The following is a 19228-nucleotide window of genomic DNA, read 5'->3' as shown; positions in this document are numbered from 1 at the left end:
GAATTTAAAGGACTCAGGTGACCAGATAAGGAGCAAGTTTGGCTTCCACAAGGAATAGGTTATAAAGTAATGAAAGACTCTCATTAATGTCAGTGAGAAAGAAATTCTCTTGTTGGTTTTTACTTCATACTTACAGAATAAGCTTGTCAAGACCATTCATTTAATAAAGAGGGTGGTCAAGTTCATAAGTGAATAAAAATAAATATGAGGAGAAAAACATTAAGAGAGAAGATGAGAGAAAATCTGGTTAAAAACAGAATCTAAGCAAAGACAAAGTGTATTACACAATTGGGCTTCTCTCTACAATCTTGCACAATAGTAATTGATGCAGACAATGCTGATTTTTCTTTTCTTAGTATGTTATGCTAAAGAACCTTTTCTTGAAATACTGAAGAGAAAAATTAAAAGATCTTCAATGGCAGTTCAGTGTGATGTTTATTTTATTGTGTTTTAAGTCTTTAAGACATAATGTTCAATCATCCGAAGTGTTTATTTAACCCCACACATCACAGTTTCTATTATTTTGTATAAGCACTACTATATTAAGAAATAAAATTTTGCTACAAAAACTATTCACAGAATCAATATTAATGGTCTGATTTTTTTAATTAGGAAAAAATAGGTCTTTGAATATCTGAAGTATGCATCTCACAGTTTCAAACTTCAGTTATCTGAAATCAGATGATTCTGTTTCTACAGTAACTTCACTTGCTGCCTTTGTGTATTTTTCTCTGATTCTCCTCATGTCGATAGCATAGCACTTATTTTTTAAACAATCTGCTGTCCCACAATGATTGACTCACTAGGGTGTCTGTGATATCCATGTGTCTCTGTATCTGTATCTGTTCCTGAACCTGTATCATCTGTATCGATATCACTACCTGCGCATTTCTGATTTTACAGGCTTCTTAGGTAGAAAAGGCCTTGCAGCTCCTGGTTTTCTTATTATAAGGGGGTTTGTGTCTTATGAAACCTGTTTGCCCCGTTCCTATTTCTCAAGATAGATTTGCTTAGTGTTTTATTTTTTACTTTTGTTTTCGATTGTAAGGATTAGGCCAACCACCTGAAGTTAATTGTGTAATATACATGCATATATTTGAAGGCCAGTCTTCTCCGTATTTTATATAAAGATTAACTGGATGTATCATCACAGGTTTGCTCTTTGCGGTGAATGGGAAGCCTTACTTTGGGGACCAAGAACCCGTCCAGGGATTTGTGATGAACTTTTCCAGTGGGGAAATCATAGATGTCTTCAAGCCAGTGCGCAAGGTACTCACACACATTGCCTACGTATCAGTGGTCATGGGAATGAACTAAAATATGAATCTTGGCATTCGATTTGTACTTGGATAACTTTTTAAAGCTGTAAGGAAATGTGATAACTTTCTTAGCTAGGTTGGTAGGAGCTTCCTGTAACTATGTTTTATGTAGAATAAATACCCTTGCCGGTTCTTAGACCAGTTTCTTCAGATGCTAAGTAACAGTGTCTGCATTTCTAAGGTTCTTAGTAGACTTTGCACACCAGAGCAGGGTGAAATTCACTGGAGTTGGAATACCAACATCCAAGAAGAGAAGGTACCACAATATGTTAAATTGTACTTTTGTAGTTCTCTCGGATGCAACAGAAATCCCGTTTGCTTTTTGTATGCTTGTTACTGCATTGAGCAACAAGACTTGAAAGTATCACTTTCTGGAATTTATTCAAGTCCTGAAGGGTTGGTTTAGGACAGAGACTAAAGGCTAGTTTTGACTTCGTAAATGGATTACTGGTGCTTATTCTAATAGTGCTTTTTACAAAGCACTGACTAGTTTGGTGTGCCCATTGCCCGCTGTCTCTTCAGTGTACTTTCTGTGCAATATGATTGCCAGAGTGATGAGAACGTTCGCATACGCTGCCTAAATGTGCTTGTGGCAGATCATTTTAGAAAATTCAGCCTGCTAATATGCTGCAAATAAGAGTTATTTTTCAAAACATGTAAAGATATATTGGCTTTACTTGAATCAAAATGTAACTAGAATGAAGCCCGGGACAAACTGTATCTCCATATTCATGACTCTTACAATATTCTTTAAAATACCAAATCTGCTAAATTAAAAAAAAAATCTTTAAAATGCCTCAGAATTTGAGACATCTGTCTTTAGAATACTGACAGCTAGTCTGGGATTTGTCAGAATTCATTCTAGAGAGATTTCTTAAGTATCTACTCTGTGCCCGGCACCATGCTAGATAGACACTAAGGATATGACGGTGAATTGGGTCAAGGTGTAGCCTGCACAGCCTCTCCCTCAAATGGAATTTCAGCAAAAGTTAGAGGATCTGAACTGAACCCAACTGAATCTGAACCAAAGATTGCAATACAAATTCCTTTTTTTTTTTTTTTTGAGTTTCTATTCATACACAACAAATAGGACTTTTTCACACTGTATCACCTGAAAAAGCAATGAGGAATCAAGTATCTAATCATAGTACCCCTGCTGAACGAAATTCATCACATTGAGAACATATATTTTACTTCAGTAGTGTTTCAGATCCTTACTGATTCTCTGATCTTCATTGTTGTGCCCCTTTAAGTTTACTCCCTCATACCTATTAATAAAGCGAGAGACTTAACTTCCTTTCGGGTCTTTGCTTTGTCCTGGCATGCTGTTTGCCTTGATTTTTCTCTTAACGGTGATACACTGTGTCAACGAGGACGTTAACTTTTCATTCAAATATGCATCTAGAAACCAAAGCGATGTGCTACACGAGAAGCTAAATTCTAAATGAGCCTTATTCTCATAAAAATATGAACAGCCATGAATGAAAACCTCAGAAAGCATTGTGCCTGAACACTAGCCCTCAGCACTCAGCGATGAATAAGTCACAATTTGTCAGTCAGTACAGCAAACTTGGAGTCTAACTCCAAGGTGATATGTGCTTTTCCTTTCAATAAACAAGACTTGATATTACGCCAAATGCAGAAATGTGTTCTGTGTTGACTCAGTGAGCTAAAATCCGTTTGTGAATCTCAGAACGGCTGTTTGGTTACCTTCTCAGCACAGAGATTTAATTGGGGTGAAGGAAATCACACGGTGTATCGACTCCTACAAAAGAAGAGATTCTTCCTTCAAAACAAAAGTCAAGTATTCCATGCTGTGTCTGCACCTCTGTTTGTGCCTGCCCACCCACCACTTACTTCCGTGTGCACTTCAGTTCTCCCTTTTCTATTATGTTCTTTAGGAAAGTTTATACCTGAATGTATGAGCTCCCTTTTTATGTCTGTGCAGGGAGGCTAAGACAGTAGGACAATAAGGAGGATGGTTCTATCAAATGGTATCACAGAGGTATGAGGGCAAAAGATTCATAGTCACCTCCCACTTTTGTCTCCCCATAGTCACAGGAAAGACTATGGTCCCTAACATCTGCTTGCATGCACACCCTGCAGGCTGGCATTTTTTTGCCTTCTTACTTTTGCAAGGCAGCTTGTTTGGAAAGGAATGATCCCTGCCACTCCATCTCAAAAAGAAAAGAAAAAAAAAAAAAAAAGTGAGCCCAGATTTATGTTGCTTCTCCAACCAGTGAGCCCAGATTTATGTTGCTTCTCCAACCTTAACAGTGGAGATTAAAATTTACAATATTTGACAATATTTGAGGTCAAAGTTTCACATAAGCAAAATTATGTATCCAAAGCTACAGAGTAAATAGCACAGCTCGACCTTATACACAAGTCTTTAGACCCTAAAATGTGTCTTACCTTTTAATCCCCTGAGGTTGCACGTTGGTATAAACTACAGCATAACTTGGTACAACTTCTTAGAGAACTGTTTTTAAAACTTAATGTCAAGTTTAAACATTATTTGGTGTTAAAGCTAACATAATTAGAATTATGTTAAAGCTAACATAATTACGTTACAGAGAACGCAAATCCCTTATGCATTTTTAAGACAAAATAGAAGATTTTGAGAGCAGGTTGCCATGGGCTGGGTCACCAGATGCCCCAAGGGGGATGCCGTCATTCTTGTCAGTTTTACTTTGTCAGGGAGAAGAAAGAGAAGAGAGAAGAAACCCCAGAAGAGTTTACAAAGCTTGGATGGAAGATCTTTAAATCCATTCAACTCTGAAATCCTCAAGCTTAATCCTAAAGCTTACAATGTGATTTTCTGTTTCAAATGACACAAAGCAGTAAAAAAGTTCATTAGAAAGATTACAGTTGAATGCTTCCAACTACAGCAGAAACAGAGGTCCCTAAATCCTATCCACTGTCCTCCCTCAGAGCCCCCTAACAGCCACAGAATATTTCCAGCAGAACCCTTGGCTCCCTGGATCAGTTTGAGAACCACAGACAGAGGTTTATTGTGACTGTAGACTTGAATTGACCACATACTCCGATTTATTTAAAGGAAAATCCTTAGCCAAAGAGTAGTTCACACACTTCCTCCGCCCCTTACCTTTGTTCTATTGTACTATGTTTCCTATCAGAAAATATGAAGCACTTTACAACCACCCATTTTACAAAGCAGTTCCTAAGAACAGGTTTTTGGTACAGGGGAGGATCTGCCTAGAATTTGCAAGTCTGCTGCCACCTATTGGTTGAACCCAAAATAAGGATGAACATTGAATTGACTGGCTTGTGAGATTCCAACGAGGCAACATTTTGATTTCTGGCTTTCTGTTCTTCTCATGCACATTTGTCGCAGCTCATTTGAAAGTACAAAGGAATGAGCCTCCTTGGCATGGCTGTCTCATTTTTCTTCTCAGTGTGACAAACTGTTGATGATTTTCAAAGTAGCGCAGTTATCTCCAACAGCGTGTGGTCTGTCCCGACTCATTAGTGCGCTCTGTCCTCAAGCAAACTGAAGTGGGCAGATGTGGTCTGACAAGACCAGAGTCGGGATCTGGTCCTGTTCGTACGCACTGGTCATATTTTTGAGAACTGTATACTCAGGCCTACTATCCTCAAAGGTGAAAGAAATCATCCATGTCCTGCCAACTGGAGGACATGTGGCACATTTGAAAGCTTCAGTAGCCAGAAAAGAAATGGCAGCAGCATGACATTTTAAGGCTTCTCTTGCAGGAACTAGTCTGGTGACCTTGAGAAAGTCACAGAAAGTGCTCCCTTATCTCTTGTGTCCTCATGACTGAGATGGTGGTGATTGGGAATGGAAATATGTCATGAAGAGGGATCCCTGGGTGGCGCAGCGGTTTGGCGCCTGCCTTTGGCCCAGGGCGCGATCCTGGAGACCCGGGATCGGATCCCACGTCGGGCTCCCTGCATGGAGCCTGCTTCTCCCTCTGCCTGTGTCTCTGCCTCTTTCTCTCTCTGTGTGACTATCATAAATAAATAAAAAATTTTAAAAAAATATGTCATGAAGAAAGACATCAAAACACTGCATATCTGAAGTAGGCGAGAAAGCCCAGGAAGTACTTGGTGCTCAGTTTGTTTCCTTATGCTGACTGAAAATGCTGCAGACCCTGGGCCTCATAGTCACCAAAGCCCACAACGGCTGCCCATCTCCTTGTGGGCCCTTCAGAAATAGTCTGAATGCCCCGACTCTTCTCATCAGAAATATATAATTAGTTTTTCAGGAAACACGTAACAGCTTGATGGGAATAATAACAAAAAGTAATACTGAGTCTTTTTTGCTTACATAGGTTAAAACGGGCAATGTGATAGTGATTAAAAGAAAAAAAAAACATGAAGGCAAAAACATAAATACATAGGTAGATAAACGCCAGTATACAAAACTGAAAAACTAAATCTTATAAACATTCACTTTTAAAAGACTTGAAGGTGGGGCACCTGGGTGGCTCAGTCGGTTAAGTGTCTGCCTTCAGCTCAGGGTCATGATCCTGGGGTCCTGGGACCAAGCGCCTGCCTCGGGCTCCCTGCTCAGCAGGGAGTCTGCTGCTCCCTGTGCCCCTCACCCCACTCATGCTCTCTCTCTTGTTCGCGCTCTCTCTCAAATAAATAAAATCTTTTTAAAATAAATAAATAAAGACTTAGAAGTCAGTGCTGAAGGTCCCTTTGCATTTTCCATCACATCAAATTATGAACGCTAGAGTTGGTGCCAGTGAATGTGTGAATACCTCTTCTTGGCCTAGAGCTGCTGTGACAGAGTTATAGTTTGTTTGGTTTGATTAACAGGCTTATTGTGTGCTTTGCTTTGTTTTTCTGCTCTCTCATGAAGAATTCAGGTATAGGCTCACCACCCTCATGTGTGCTTCTTATTTTGGCAGCACTTTGACATGCCTCACGACATCGCTGCATCTGAAGATGGGACTGTGTATGTCGGGGATGCTCACACCAACACCGTATGGAAGTTTGCCTTGACCGAAAGTATGGTTTTCACAGTATTACTGTCTGTACTGTCCCTCAGTTTTATTGCTTAAAAGCATGTGACAAAATATTTGCATTTCCTTCTCTTTTTATTGATAGGAGTGGGAAATCAAAGTATAATTCGTAGTTGTTAAAAGACCTGTTTGGTTTCATTTCAGGGATTAAATTAATTTTTAAAAAGTAGAGAGAAACATTTTTTTTTTTTCCTGGCAGTTATCCCCTTGTTTCCACAGATACTCCACAGGAAATTCTTGATGCCTGGAGTAATGTCTGTTACATTGAAAGCCAGTGTTAATTCCTGCTTAGTTCCAGAGGGAGATGATGGCTTTGGCAAAGCAGAGGGGCTGACTGGCTTCCACATTGGTATCACTCCCCATGTGGCTCTTTAGCTCTCAGTACTGCTGAGCATCAAGGCATGCCAGTACTGGTGTCAGACACATATTATCCCAAGCAGGAAGCACTCTGCGTTTTCCCTTTAGACTTCATCTTTGTTCAAAATACCAAACTATTATTTCATGTAACTCAAAAGTATGTCTGGGGACAGAAGAGCTTCTCTATTGGGACCAAGCCAGCTAGTGTGGGGATTTTCTAATTGTAATTTCCAACATTATTTCTAATTCGTGAAAAGCATACTAACCCAGCCTCTGCTATCATACTAAAAAACATAAGCTTTCTAAATTCAACAGTAATAAATGCTTAGTAGGTCACAAAACCCAAAGTCCAGAGGTGCTCTTAAAATATGGCAGGGTCCAAACCATAGGAGAAGATAGGAGTTAAGCAAAGGAATTGAAGATGGTAAATGTGAGGCATCAGGAGCTGCAACAGGCAGTTTTAGATAGAGAAATAATAAGGGAATTTGAATTGATGAAGATAAATAACAATTATAACAGGGAAAAAAATGTAAGTCATAACAAAGAAAAGTAAAATCAGGGGTCCAAAAACTTTAATCAGATACCATACAGATCTTTGAGCCCAAGTAAATTTGGTAACTGCAATCTTCAGAATTGTCCTTTGAGTAACTTTTGCTATTTTGTAGTAAGGACTCAGGTAAGGGTGATTGCACAGAGGTGTGCATGGCCTGTTCTACTTCAGCAATAGCTTCCCATTCCCCTGGCAAGTATAGCTTTCTCACAACCTGTCTCCTCAAACAGGAACCAGAGGGTATGGGCAGACAGGAAAGTAAGGAGAAGAGTGGATAATTCCCAATTTCAAGACTAAACCCAGGCTTTTCAGCATAAGAAAAAATGAATAAATACTTCTCAAGCTAGAAAAGATCTCAGAAATCTAGACAGCATCTTCATTTTGTAGGTAGCAATAATGCTTAAACTCATTAAGATTCTGGTCTAAGGATCTTAATACCACCCTAGTGGTCTGTACTCAACAGAGATGTATATCCAAGTCCTCTGGAGAGGGCTTTTATAACACACATGGCCAGATCCTACTCATGATCTATAGACTGAAGAAGGGTAATAATATGTGTCTTCTGGAAAGGCTTCCCAAGTGGTTTTGACACATCCCTTGGTTGAGAAGTGCTGCAACATAGTGTTCAGCTTTGAAAGAGAAAAACCCTCTGGGTACAGTCCAGAATGAAACCAAATAATAAATCTCAAAAATAGTACTTTCGGAACAGTCAAGATTGCCATTGGAAGCTACGCAGATGTCTTAAGTATTTGCATTCTAGTATTTAACTAGTCAAATCTATTTATGTCAGCCAGAAGACTGATGACCAAACATGGAAGATTTAGCAATCAGTCTAGATGTCCACATGAAAACAGAACCACTTGATATTTCAGGAATAATAAACTATTATGAACTCCAGAAGGAAGATCTCATTTTAAACAGGGAGAGTTTAGAAATATTTCAGCTTTTGCTAGGAGATTTTTATCCAGGATTCATGGGCCTGGCACCTAATTAGTGATTTGTCTTAAACTCTTTTTTTTTTTTTTAAGATTTTATTTATTTATTCATGATAGAGAGAGAGAGAGAGAGACACAGGCAGAGGGAGAAGCAGGCTCCATGCCGGGAGCCCGATGCAGGACTCGATCCCAGGACTCCAGGATCATGCCCTGGGCCAAAGGCAGGCACTAAACCACTGAGCCACCCAGGAATCCCCTCTTAAACTCTTTTGTAATATGATAATGCATGTGATGAATTAAGGAAATATTTTCTACTGAGCAGAAGTAATGCCAAAATTAAGTTTTCAGGTTTTTTCCAGAGATTCTGACTTTCTTTTTCCTTTGCTGTGCTATGTTACAGAAATAGAACATCGATCGGTTAAAAAGGCTGGCATCGAGGTCCAGGAAATCAAAGGTTGGTCTCTTCTGACTCTGAAACCCAAGGCTATTTGTGCTGAATTCTTTCATGGCTCTTGATTTCACTTAAAAAATGATCAGACTAAAAACATAATATAATCTGGTAAATTATCCATAACTTCTACTGTGTACGGAGCCTTTAAACCTGTATGTTGCCACTGTTTTCTCTGATAAATGGAGTGGTAATAATGAGCTCAAACTCACCGATTTCAGGTGCTAGAAAGTGATTCTGTACAAGTGGGCCAAAGACATTCAGGGAGAAAAAAACGTCAGTCACTTTTAGAAGTACGTTAACGTCAGGCAAGCAGAAAAATACCCTCCAGTATATTGGAAAAGGCCTTCCTTAATGGGCTCTAGTCTAAATGAGTGAGTTACTATGATAGGGGCCTGAAAAGATGAGCTGCTCGCTAAGCTCCAATCTTAGCACCATTCACTGCCAGCATAGACCGAGGGCTATCTAAGGATAAGGTACTCTAACAGGCTTAGGGGGAATGAAACTGTGTCTGACTTCAGAACACTTACAACCTATAAGGAGAGAGAGAGAGAGAGAGAGAGAGAGAGAGAGTGAGTGTGTATGCGCGCACACATGTGTGCATGTATGTGCATATATACAAGTAAGTATAGCTCTAGTATAGAACAGTTGGGAATGGGAAATGGAATTTAGCTAGTAGTAAACAACCACTGGTTTTATTAGGAATCCCAGTCGAATTATTTTCTCCCTTCCTTAGGACCAGTGTATACGTGTACATGTTCTGCTATCGGCAGGGTTTTGACGTGGTCATGTGAAATCAAGAACTGACTAAAGGCGCTCCTAATGTTTAAGTAGCAAAGTGATTCTGTTACTAGTACTTTACAAATGATTCACCTAGATATTCAGACCTAACCCTAGGCTTACTTGTTTTCCTTTTTCATGAAAGCAGGTGGAAAGAGATGCAAAGAAGCAAGAACCAAGAGGGAGTTTAGGGATTTTATGTAGGCAGATAAGAGAATATAGCCGGCTCAAGGTTGGAAGGGGTAAGATAATATTATACAATAAGTAAATAGCAATTGTTTGACATTTGTAGAGATTCAACCCAGGTGACTCTACTGAGTGGCATTCATGCCACAGCCCTATTGAAGAGTTCCTGATCCTTTATTTTTCTATGATTGTTACATACAGAACTATTGGTGAGTTGTTTGCTCTAAAGATATTGTTAGTAGTAATGGCTTTCATTTATGGAGCACAAACAATGAGCTGTACAAAAATGACTGAGTTAACAAATCCTTACACCAACCGTGTGATAATTGCTATTATCCCCCATTTTACATATGAGGAAATTGAGTATCAGAATTACTACTAAGATAGAAAGTGGTTGAGCCAAGTGTTAAGCCACAGCTGTCTGGCACCAAAGCCTGTGCTCTTAACCACTCTTCCTGTACTACTGAAGAGAAAGGAATACCACCAATCCATTTATCATAAATTCTTCCAAGAGATACAGGTTGGGGATGGTTCTAGTTTATTCTGAAATCTTTGGGATTTCGAAGTGGCCTCAGACCATTTCTGTTTAAATAAATCCCACCAAAAAAAAAAAAATCCAGATTATACTGCTTGGCTCATTGAGAGCAGCTCAAGCACACTGATCTCTTCTTGCCTGGCCAATGGCCAATGAAGGATGAAAAGTGCTCTCCCCAGGCCATTTCCTCTTTCCTCAGCGCACATCACTGACTGCATTTGGTCAGAAAACCTCCCACCCTTGTGGTAGGATAGTAAATGTTATGAAATATCTTGTCATGACAGTCCCATGTTAATAGGAATAGCCAAATGCAAATGAAGTCTCTCCTAGTCCACTTTGAACCCCTAGGACTCTCTTAAATCTTCCTTTTTTTCAAAGAGTATTTTCTTACTACAGAAAGGGAATATAAATCATGCTGAATCTCCAAAAGTTTGTCTTTTATCAAAATCTGGAAGCTTGATTTACACCACTTCTTACAAAAGAGAAGAAGAAACACCCCAGATTTAGCAACCTTATAAATTTCCAACTTTGAGTAACCTCTGATGATACTTGCCCCCACTGTGAATGGTCCTATAACTGATGAGTAAGAGCCGCGCTTTGGAACCAGTGTTGTGTTCACAGGGAGTTGCAGGGATAAGAGAATTTGTGATGATAAGAAACTTAGGAAAGGGATTTTCCAATAAAGTCGCTAAGCACAAAACAGGTATGCTGGTGTCCCACCAGAATCATAGCCTTCAACTCTCCCTCCCCAAAATAAAAGATGGTGATGGTAAACCAGTCTCAATAAAAGAAAAACTCTCCAGCACAGTTAGCATCTTAGGCCCTATAGAGAACAACACGTTATAGGGGCAGCACATTGCATTAAAAAGAAAGGAAGGAAGGGGGGAGGGAGGAAGGAAAGGAAAGGAAAAGAAGAAAGAAAGGAAGGAAGAAGAAAGGAAAGGAAGGAAGAAAGAAGAAAGGGAAGGAAGGAAGAAAGAAGAAAGGAAAGGAAAAGAAGGAAGAAGAAAAAGAAAAGAGAAAAGAAAAATCTCATCGGTGCTAATTATATTTATTTCCAAGTATCTGTAGGGATACCAGATGAGCTTGTTTGAAGACATTTTTGTTTTAAATGGAATACATCTGGCACCTTACATGATGGAAAACACTCTATGAGGTGCCCTCTATCTTCCAGAAGACCCAGCTTCTACCCGATGTTAGAACTTCTTCACCGCTCCTTTATCAGGGATGATCCAAATTAAAGAATTCAGAGTAAAAGTGGCAGAATTTGAATTATTAATGCTTTGGTTTTTTTTTTTTTTAAGATTTTATTTATTTATTCATTAGAAACAGAGAGAGAGAGAGAGGCAGAGACAGAAGCAGGCTCCACGCAGGGGGCCCGATGTGGGACTCGATCCTGAGTCTCCAGGATCACACCCTGGGGCCAAAGGCAGCGCTAAACCATTGAGCAACCCAGGCGTCCCTGAATTATTAATGCTTTTGAATGAAATTCCTAGAGTCTTAAATCATAACTGTTTCCTCCACTTACAAAGTTTCCTCAGAAGGAACAACAATATTCCTTTTTTTTAGACTGAGAAATTTAAATTTTGTATCCTGTTTCTTTAAAATGTAGAGTATCTTTTAAAATCTAAGCATACTTCAGTGAGGTCCAGAAGTGAGAATGTTCACGTATTTTTTTAGTAGATGACACTCACAGTCCCAGAAGGGGTATGGAATTCAGGGATTTCTAAAGTGCCGTGCGTGTATGTACCTTGGCGAGTTGATTACCTCGTTCTCAGCACACTCTCTGAAGGCTAAACTGATTCTGTTGGTTGGCTACCTACTTCCAAGTTCTTGTTTCCTTTTACTGGAGCCCAATCCTAGCTCTGCCTTATAAAGGAAACAAGAGGGGATCCCTGGGTGGCGCAGCGGTTTGGCGCCTGCCTTTGGCCCAGGGCGCGATCCTGGAGGCCCGGGATCGAGTCCCACGTCGGGCTCCCGGTGCATGGAGCCTGCTTCTCCCTCTGCCTATGTCTCTGCCTCTCTCTTTTTCTCTCTCTGTGACTATCATAAATAAATAAAGATTTAAAAAAAAAAATAAAGGAAACAAGATACGAGCTGGTACAGCCATTGTCTTTGGTGTAGGTAAACCCACTAAATGACAGAAAACGCTGTGTAATTACCCCGGTTATAGTCACTTCAAATAGAAACAAATCCTTCCTTATGGCAACAAGTTCTTGTCTACCAATCCACATTTTTGGTCTATTTTTTTATTTTTTTTTTAATTTTTGGGTGGGTTTTTTTGGGTCTATTTTTGATTCTATCCTTATGTATTGTTATTTTCCTACTTAAATATAGAAGGAGCTTAAATAAAACAGAACAATTTACATATCTCTTCCACAGTAATGAAGAAAAAGACAGGACAGTGGGCAGGAAAAGTAAGAATCATACATTCCTCTTGGAAACAGATGTAGACAGGTTAAATTTGAACCATCTATATCTATCAACCAATCCCTTTCCTTCTCTCCTGAAGTTTGAAGAACCACTCCAGTGGACAGAGAAGAGGAATGATGGCCTTAACCATAGTACAGGGAAGGAAATGAGGACTATGAGGTCATCTGTAAAATGGTGATACTAATAGTGCCTACTCATAGGCTTGGTGTAATGATCAAGTGAGCACACTGCCTGAAACAACACAAGTGCTCAGGAGATATGACTGAGACCACGAAGGAAGCTGGCTCAGAACATGGAAGCAAAAAGCTGGGACCTGCCATTTGTGTGCATCACAATTTGTGTTTATAGTATCTTAAGTAATTTGAGAAATGCTTCCTTGGAGAAATGTCCAGCAAGCCACTAAGCTGTGCCCATGCATATTAACCAGAGATTTTCCTGATTGTGTTAGACCACCTATTCCTGCCATTTGGTCAAAGTTTCCCTGAGGCCATATGATTCACTCTGTATTAGGGGGCAGGAGAGTACACCAAGAAACTGAAGTTCTAGAAACCTTGTGAGCCTTTTGGCAAACATTTGATTGCAACTTGTAGCCTTTGCACACTAGGGTTTTTGTACACGTACACATATGTGCTTCTGGAGGGCAAGAATGTCTCAAGGCCCAACTTCATTTTCAAGTCTGTAGTTATTAAGATCCCTGAAGCAGCTTATATGGTTTCATTATCTCGGTTCGCAAAATGCCACTTGAGGGCTAATATCTACCCAATACCAGTCAATATCAGAGAACTGTTCTATAAGCTGTTTTCATCAACAACAAAATGATATACAGTGCACATCCACGTACACTTAATGGCTTACTGGGAACTGTATAAAAAGAACCTGAAAAGAACGCAGTTCTTTTCCCAGTTTGTAATACCGGAATTAATGCGTGCAACTATGCATGTGATGTACCATTGAACGTTAACAGGATTCAAAAACTAAATATTAAAAAAAAAAAACCTAAATATTCAAAACATACTTAGCACCTTCTGTATAATAAACATTTACACTCAACAATTTTATGAAGGAGATGTTTATTTTTACCATCACAGTTCTAAAGATGAGGTTCTTAAGGCCCAGATCATTTAAGTAACTTGCCCAAAGTTATACAGCTAGTTCTATAAGAGAACTGGGATTTTAGCCCAGATTCATTTGATGCCAGTACGCACACCAGTTCCTTTGCCCTGTACCATGCTGCCTGGGTATTTTAACTTTGAAAAAAAAAAATGCAGGAGGAGGCTATATATTTTTTGCAGAACTATAGCTCAAGAGGGAATAAAGGGCAGAGTCAAAGAAAACCAATGTAAAGATACGAAACCACTGGATGGAAATAATTAATCACAACAGTAACTGTAGCTTGGTAGATCCAGATATTGAAATGTGAACCCCACATGCACTGAAACTCAACAAGTTCTTCATGAGCAGTTGTTGATTTGCCTGGGTAGGGGTGGGTGGGGTGGTTTTGGAGTCGTTGAGTCAGTTGAATATTGTGAACTCTTTTTTCCCTGAAGAATCCGAGGCAGTTGTTGAAACCAAAATGGAGAACAAACCCGCCTCCACAGAGTTGCAGAAGATGCAAGAGAAACAGAAACTGATCAAAGAGCCGGGCTTGGGAGTGCCCATTGTTCTCATTACAACCCTTCTGGTTATCCCGGTGGTTGTCCTGCTGGCCATTGCCTTATATATTCGGTGGAAAAAATCAAAGGCCTTTGGAGGCAAGTAAAATGAGCCCCTTGAACTTGGAACCTACCTTTGAAAGAGTGTTTGGCCTGATTATCCTCAAAGTCTTGTCGTGATTTTTTTCAGTGTTTTTTTTTTTTTTTTAAGTGCTCTCTGCCTTTTTTTGGTGTTACTGTGTATGTTCCATATATTGTCTATAATTAGTATCACAGTGGAAAAAGATATATGAAGCCTCAGAAATTTGGATAGTTACATTAAAAAATATAACCTTTAATACTGCCTTTTATCAATTGGCATAAGCCCAGTTAATATCTCCATACAAAACGGTATAGATAAGTAGGCAGTATAAACTAGGTCAGGAAGGAGGAGATCCTTGATGTTAGAAACCAGCTCACTCGTCAAAATACTTGGGTCAGTTATTTGGGAGCTATATTTTCCCCTCCTAGTCCTGGCTCAGCTCTTAGCTACATGACCTTGGGCAAGTTACTTAATCTCCCCAAGACACAGTTTCCTCATTTATAGAGTTGGGCATAAAATACTCACAAGGTTGTGTGAGAATTAAACGAAATAATAAACATAAAGCATTTATCACAGTAGCTGCCACATAGTATGTGCTCAGTTAATACCACCCATCATTCTGAGGAACAATCATTGGTGATAAAGTAATACAAGTCATAAGTCGGAGAGGATACTTGTCTTAAACCTCAACTTTCTCAGGAAAGCAACTATTTCTATAATAGATCATTGGGTAGTGTTTAAATAGTCACAACTTTTTGTGAAGCCATCAGCCTTCCTTTAGCAGGCAAGGCAGGGTACAGTAATGGAGTCAGTATTTTATCAAATCATAATTGTATAGGACCCAGGAGCTGAGTTCCTTTCAAGACATTCACATAAAAGAAGAAATAATCTGACCCGTGACTCTCACCTCTCAGGAGCAGTCTCTTGGCTGAGTCCCCAGGTCCTAAGGCAAGAGTCCACAGCTGCGTCTGGGAAGGAATCCATGGGCCAGGGTGGGAGGCAGCATTTGATCAAGAAATAGCATCTGATTCTGTTTCAGGCCAAGGCGGCCATGGCAGGGATTCAGTGCCCATGGCAAAGCCCTGACACAAAAAAGGACACAGAAATATAAAACAGAGGATTCCATTTAATAAGTTGTGAAAGGGAATTTTTCTAGCTGGTTTGCTTTTGATCTGCAATCGATAAAGCTCTGCAAAAAATACCATAAACTCTTCAAAAAAGAAATTTTGAGCCCCTGTTATAGGCATGGAACTGTGGTAATAAGCAGGGGCAAAAGGTAACACAGCCATTGTCTACCTGGAGTTAGAGGAAAGCTTCAAAAAGCAGGAGTCTTTCATGTTTGCTTGTTTACTGATGTATCCTCAGCACAAGTAACAGTTCCTGGCCCTTGGGATTTGATAAAATAGTTGTTGGGAAAATGACTGAATGAATAAATGGAGCTTCCATAATAGGTGACACATAATGAAAGAGATGACATATCAACGTAACAGTAGAGGGTGGTTTAAGTGCAGTGATAAATACACAGGTTATCAAGAACACATGGGGTTGGGGGTTGGGGGGGCAGAAGGGAGATGGGAGGGCAGGCAGCAGGAATGTTGGTAATCCACCCACGCTGGGAGGAGTGGCTGGGGAGTCAAAAAGTCTCTCCTGTTTGTTGTTAAGCACATGTGACGTGGCGCCGTTAGAGAACCCCGAGTTTACGGGAAGGTGTTGGGAAGGCAGAGACCTAGGTCACACTGTATGAAATTACCATTATTCAATCATGTGTAATTTAGGAAAATAGCCGTGTTATGTGGTTCTCTCTAATGCATTTGATTCTAAAAGTAGACCAGCCTCTCACCCATTTTCAGCATTTGTTCTGGATTGCTCTTGTCCGCTGCATGAGGATTTTTAGTCAACCTCATAAAAGACCTTCCATATTTACTCAACACGTGCAGCTATTTCGTGTCTGCTCCACGTCAGACACTGTGCTAGGCACAGGAGATAAGAGGTCAACTAAGGACGGTCCCATATCCTCATAGAACTTATAGTCTGGTTTGTTGGCCCTCCAGCGCCCTCCCTAGATCCTTCCCTTCTTGCCTATTTCTCTCCACACCGACTCTCCTACCTTTCCTCTCTCATCTGCTTGCTAGCTTTTCTCACGATGCTGCCTCCACTCCTGGTCAGAGGCCCTGGGAGAGTCCCAAGCCTCACTTCCATGACCATAACCCTGAGGCGAGTAGCCATCAAGGGAAGACAGAAAGTGCAGAGAGCTATAGAGCAAAGGGGAAAAAATAAAGCCCACTGGGAGTTCTGCCTCCCGAATAAAGAAAGAAAGTCCGACCTTCATGGAGATGGGCAGCACCATGGTGAGAATGTGGGTCACCTTTATGACTGAGGATATCCAGCATTTCAGGTCCTTCAGTCAAGTCTTATACAAAAGAGAAGTGATCTACATGAATCCAAAGCTTTCTCAATTGATTCTTAATAGAAAGACTAAAATCCAAAACAAAAACTCTTAAATGATGAATAACCAGAGCTTCCAGATGATTTCAAATTTTTGGCAGTTTAATTTTGTCCTAATAAAGATAACTGATACTTACTGGCCACTTACTGCGGATGTACCAGGCGCACTGTTCTCAGCACATCCCATGCAGTCTGCCATCTAAATCTTGCAGATAGGTAGGGATTGCCACTGGTCACTCTTTTCTCTAAATGAGGCTCAGAGAAGCAACTTATTATTGAGATTGCCCCACCTGTAAGAGACACGGGCAGGACTCAAACCCAGCTCTGGCCCTCAGATACATCACAAGAATCTATTGCCTCCTTTTCTCCTTAGAACTGCATTCAGACAAGATCCAGGCCTTGTTTTTGATCATTTTTGAATTCCTGATTTTGTACTGAAAGTTGAGCCCATGGTTGAGGAGGGTGATTGGGACTCGTTTTGAAATGTGCCATCTTTCTCTAGCAGATTCTGAACACAAACTTGAGGCAAGTTCAGGAAGAGTGCTCGGAAGACTTAGAGGTATGCCTGTGCCCTCCAGAATCCTTCACATTTGGCTCCAAGCCCACACACGCTCATGTCCTTTACAGAACAAAGAGATATTTCTTATTTTCTCTCTGAAAATGAAATCCCTCACGTGCGGTGCAGCGTTAAGAGCAGAATACAAACCATAAACTAAACCGAAGTGTCAATCTAGCAGCCGATTTCCCAGTTTCGGTTTTTTTCTGCTTTGCCTTTCTGTATTATCTAATTCTCTTCCCCTGCCTTTTCTCTGGCTTCATTTGTCTTCAGTAAATTTTCTGCCACTCGGTCGGCCTGTCAGTACTTGTCATAGTGAAGATGACCTTTTCATCTAGTCATTGAAATGAAGAGCCCCTTGAGGGATGCCAGTTCCAGAGAGCCTGGAAAAAAAGCAGGAGCTGAAAAGCGAATCTGAAATAATCCTACAGAAACACATAATCCCGGGGAGCTTTTTTTTTTCTTATTTATTTAAATAAATGTGTGGAGTCATAGCTGACTCTGGAGAAGTATCTCTCTCTCTCACTTTTATTTTTTTTTTTTCCCTAAATCTACCCTTTGGCATCACAACTTCTAATTTGTTTACCAGTTAAGAATTTACAGGGAGACAGAGAATCATTTGTGCAAAACTTTACCTGAGTCCTATGTCATTGTGTGCTTTCTTCAGGAAAGGGCAGTGGAGGCTTAAACCTTGGAAACTTCTTTGCAAGCCGGAAGGGCTACAGCCGAAAAGGGTTTGACCGCCTTAGCACAGAGGGAAGTGACCAAGAGAAAGATGAGGATGATGGAAGCGAATCAGAAGAGGAGTACTCAGCACCCCTGCCTGCAGCCTCAGCTTCTTCCTCCTGAAAACCGGGCTTTGATTTAGGTTGATGAGAATTTCCAAGAATGCCAGATACCTTTCCCTTTAGCACGTTTAGAGTTTTGCGTATTTAATTGTAAACTGTACTAGTCTATGTGGGACTGTACACATTTTATTTCCTTTGTTTCGATTTAGTTGGCTTCTGTTTCTAGGTGAGGAGTTTCTTAAAAGTTCATAACAGTGCCATTGTCTTTCTATGAACATAGACTAGAGAAACAGTCCTCTTCTTCCATCACACTACTAATCTGATGGAAGGTTTGCTCATTTACATTTTCGAGACTCTTCTGTAGATGTAAATAACCTCCTCTGCTTGAACACAGTATTTTCCCCATAGCACTTCATTGCTGATGTCTGTCTTTGGTGCCTTTCCTGGTCAGCATTCTCAGCCTGTGGCAGTAAAGAGAAACTTTGTGCTGCGTGAGGACAAAGCTGCTAAATCTCCTTCTATTTTTTTAAAATCACTAACATTATATTGCGACGAGGGAAAGAAAAAAAAGTCTCTATTTAAATTTGTTTTTTTAAAATTTTCCTCTTCAGTTGGTGTGTTTTTGGGATGTTTTATTTTTAGATGGTTACACTGTTAGAACACTATTTTCAGAACCTGAATGTAATTTGTGTAATAAAGTGTTTTCAGAGCATTAGCTGTCAGAGTGTATTTTGCAATTTTTGCATATTTGCACGGTTTTGTAGACAACTTTTGTAATAATTACACAGACCACAGGTACAGTGAGAACTACTCAATGTCTTCAACGGAAAGAAATATGTTGTATTAAAATGAAGATGATATTTTGTGATGTAGCTGATATAAATTAAAAGCCAGCATCAGACTTTACATACATGTGTAAACCAGGCTCTCTTTTAAAATTCAAAGAGACTTTTTGCCTGTACATCAATCAGGAGGTAAATCATTTAATAAAAGGTGATCTAGGGGATCCCTGGGTGGCTCAGTGGTTTGGCGCCTGCCTTCGGCTCAGGGCATGATCCTGGAGACCCAGGATCAAGTCCCACATCGGGCTTCCTGCATGGAGCTTTCTTTTCCCTCTGCCTGTGTCTCTGCCTTTCTCTCTCTCTCTCTC

The 19228-nt window shown here is 40.1% G+C and overlaps 1 protein-coding gene and 1 long non-coding RNA gene across 13 annotated transcripts in view; one reads left to right on the top strand and one right to left on the bottom strand.

The window, feature by feature from the left end:
• Positions 1–18793, top strand: part of PAM (peptidylglycine alpha-amidating monooxygenase) — a 149822-nt gene extending 131029 nt beyond the window's left edge. For 2 of the 12 annotated variants that reach the window (XM_077863205.1, XM_077863143.1), the window contains 6 exons: positions 1154–1269; positions 6218–6317; positions 8574–8627; positions 14103–14306; positions 17240–17293; positions 17958–18793. In XM_077863205.1, coding sequence (XP_077719331.1) covers positions 1154–1269; positions 6218–6317; positions 8574–8627; positions 14103–14306; positions 17240–17293; positions 17958–18139 — 710 coding nt within the window. In that variant the 3' untranslated portion in view covers positions 18140–18793. Of the gene's footprint in view, positions 1–1153; positions 1270–6217; positions 6318–8573; positions 8628–14102; positions 14307–17236; positions 17294–17957 lie in introns of all 12 variants that reach the window. The other 10 variants (XM_077863196.1, XM_077863132.1, XM_077863236.1 and 7 more) reach the window with 5 other exon arrangements.
• Positions 13644–17829, bottom strand: LOC144292631 (uncharacterized). The gene is made up of 2 exons (XR_013360007.1): positions 16872–17829; positions 13644–15371 (listed from the first exon to the last, which is right to left on the bottom strand). It is a non-coding gene; the product is annotated as an uncharacterized LOC144292631 (long non-coding RNA).
• Positions 18794–19228: the final 435 nt, after the last annotated feature.

Source organism: Canis aureus, chromosome 2, assembly GCF_053574225.1.
Source record: "Canis aureus isolate CA01 chromosome 2, VMU_Caureus_v.1.0, whole genome shotgun sequence".
Taxonomy (NCBI): domain Eukaryota; kingdom Metazoa; phylum Chordata; class Mammalia; order Carnivora; family Canidae; genus Canis; species Canis aureus.
Note: the sequence above shows the minus strand (reverse complement) of the source record. Positions and strands in the feature narration are given on the sequence as shown.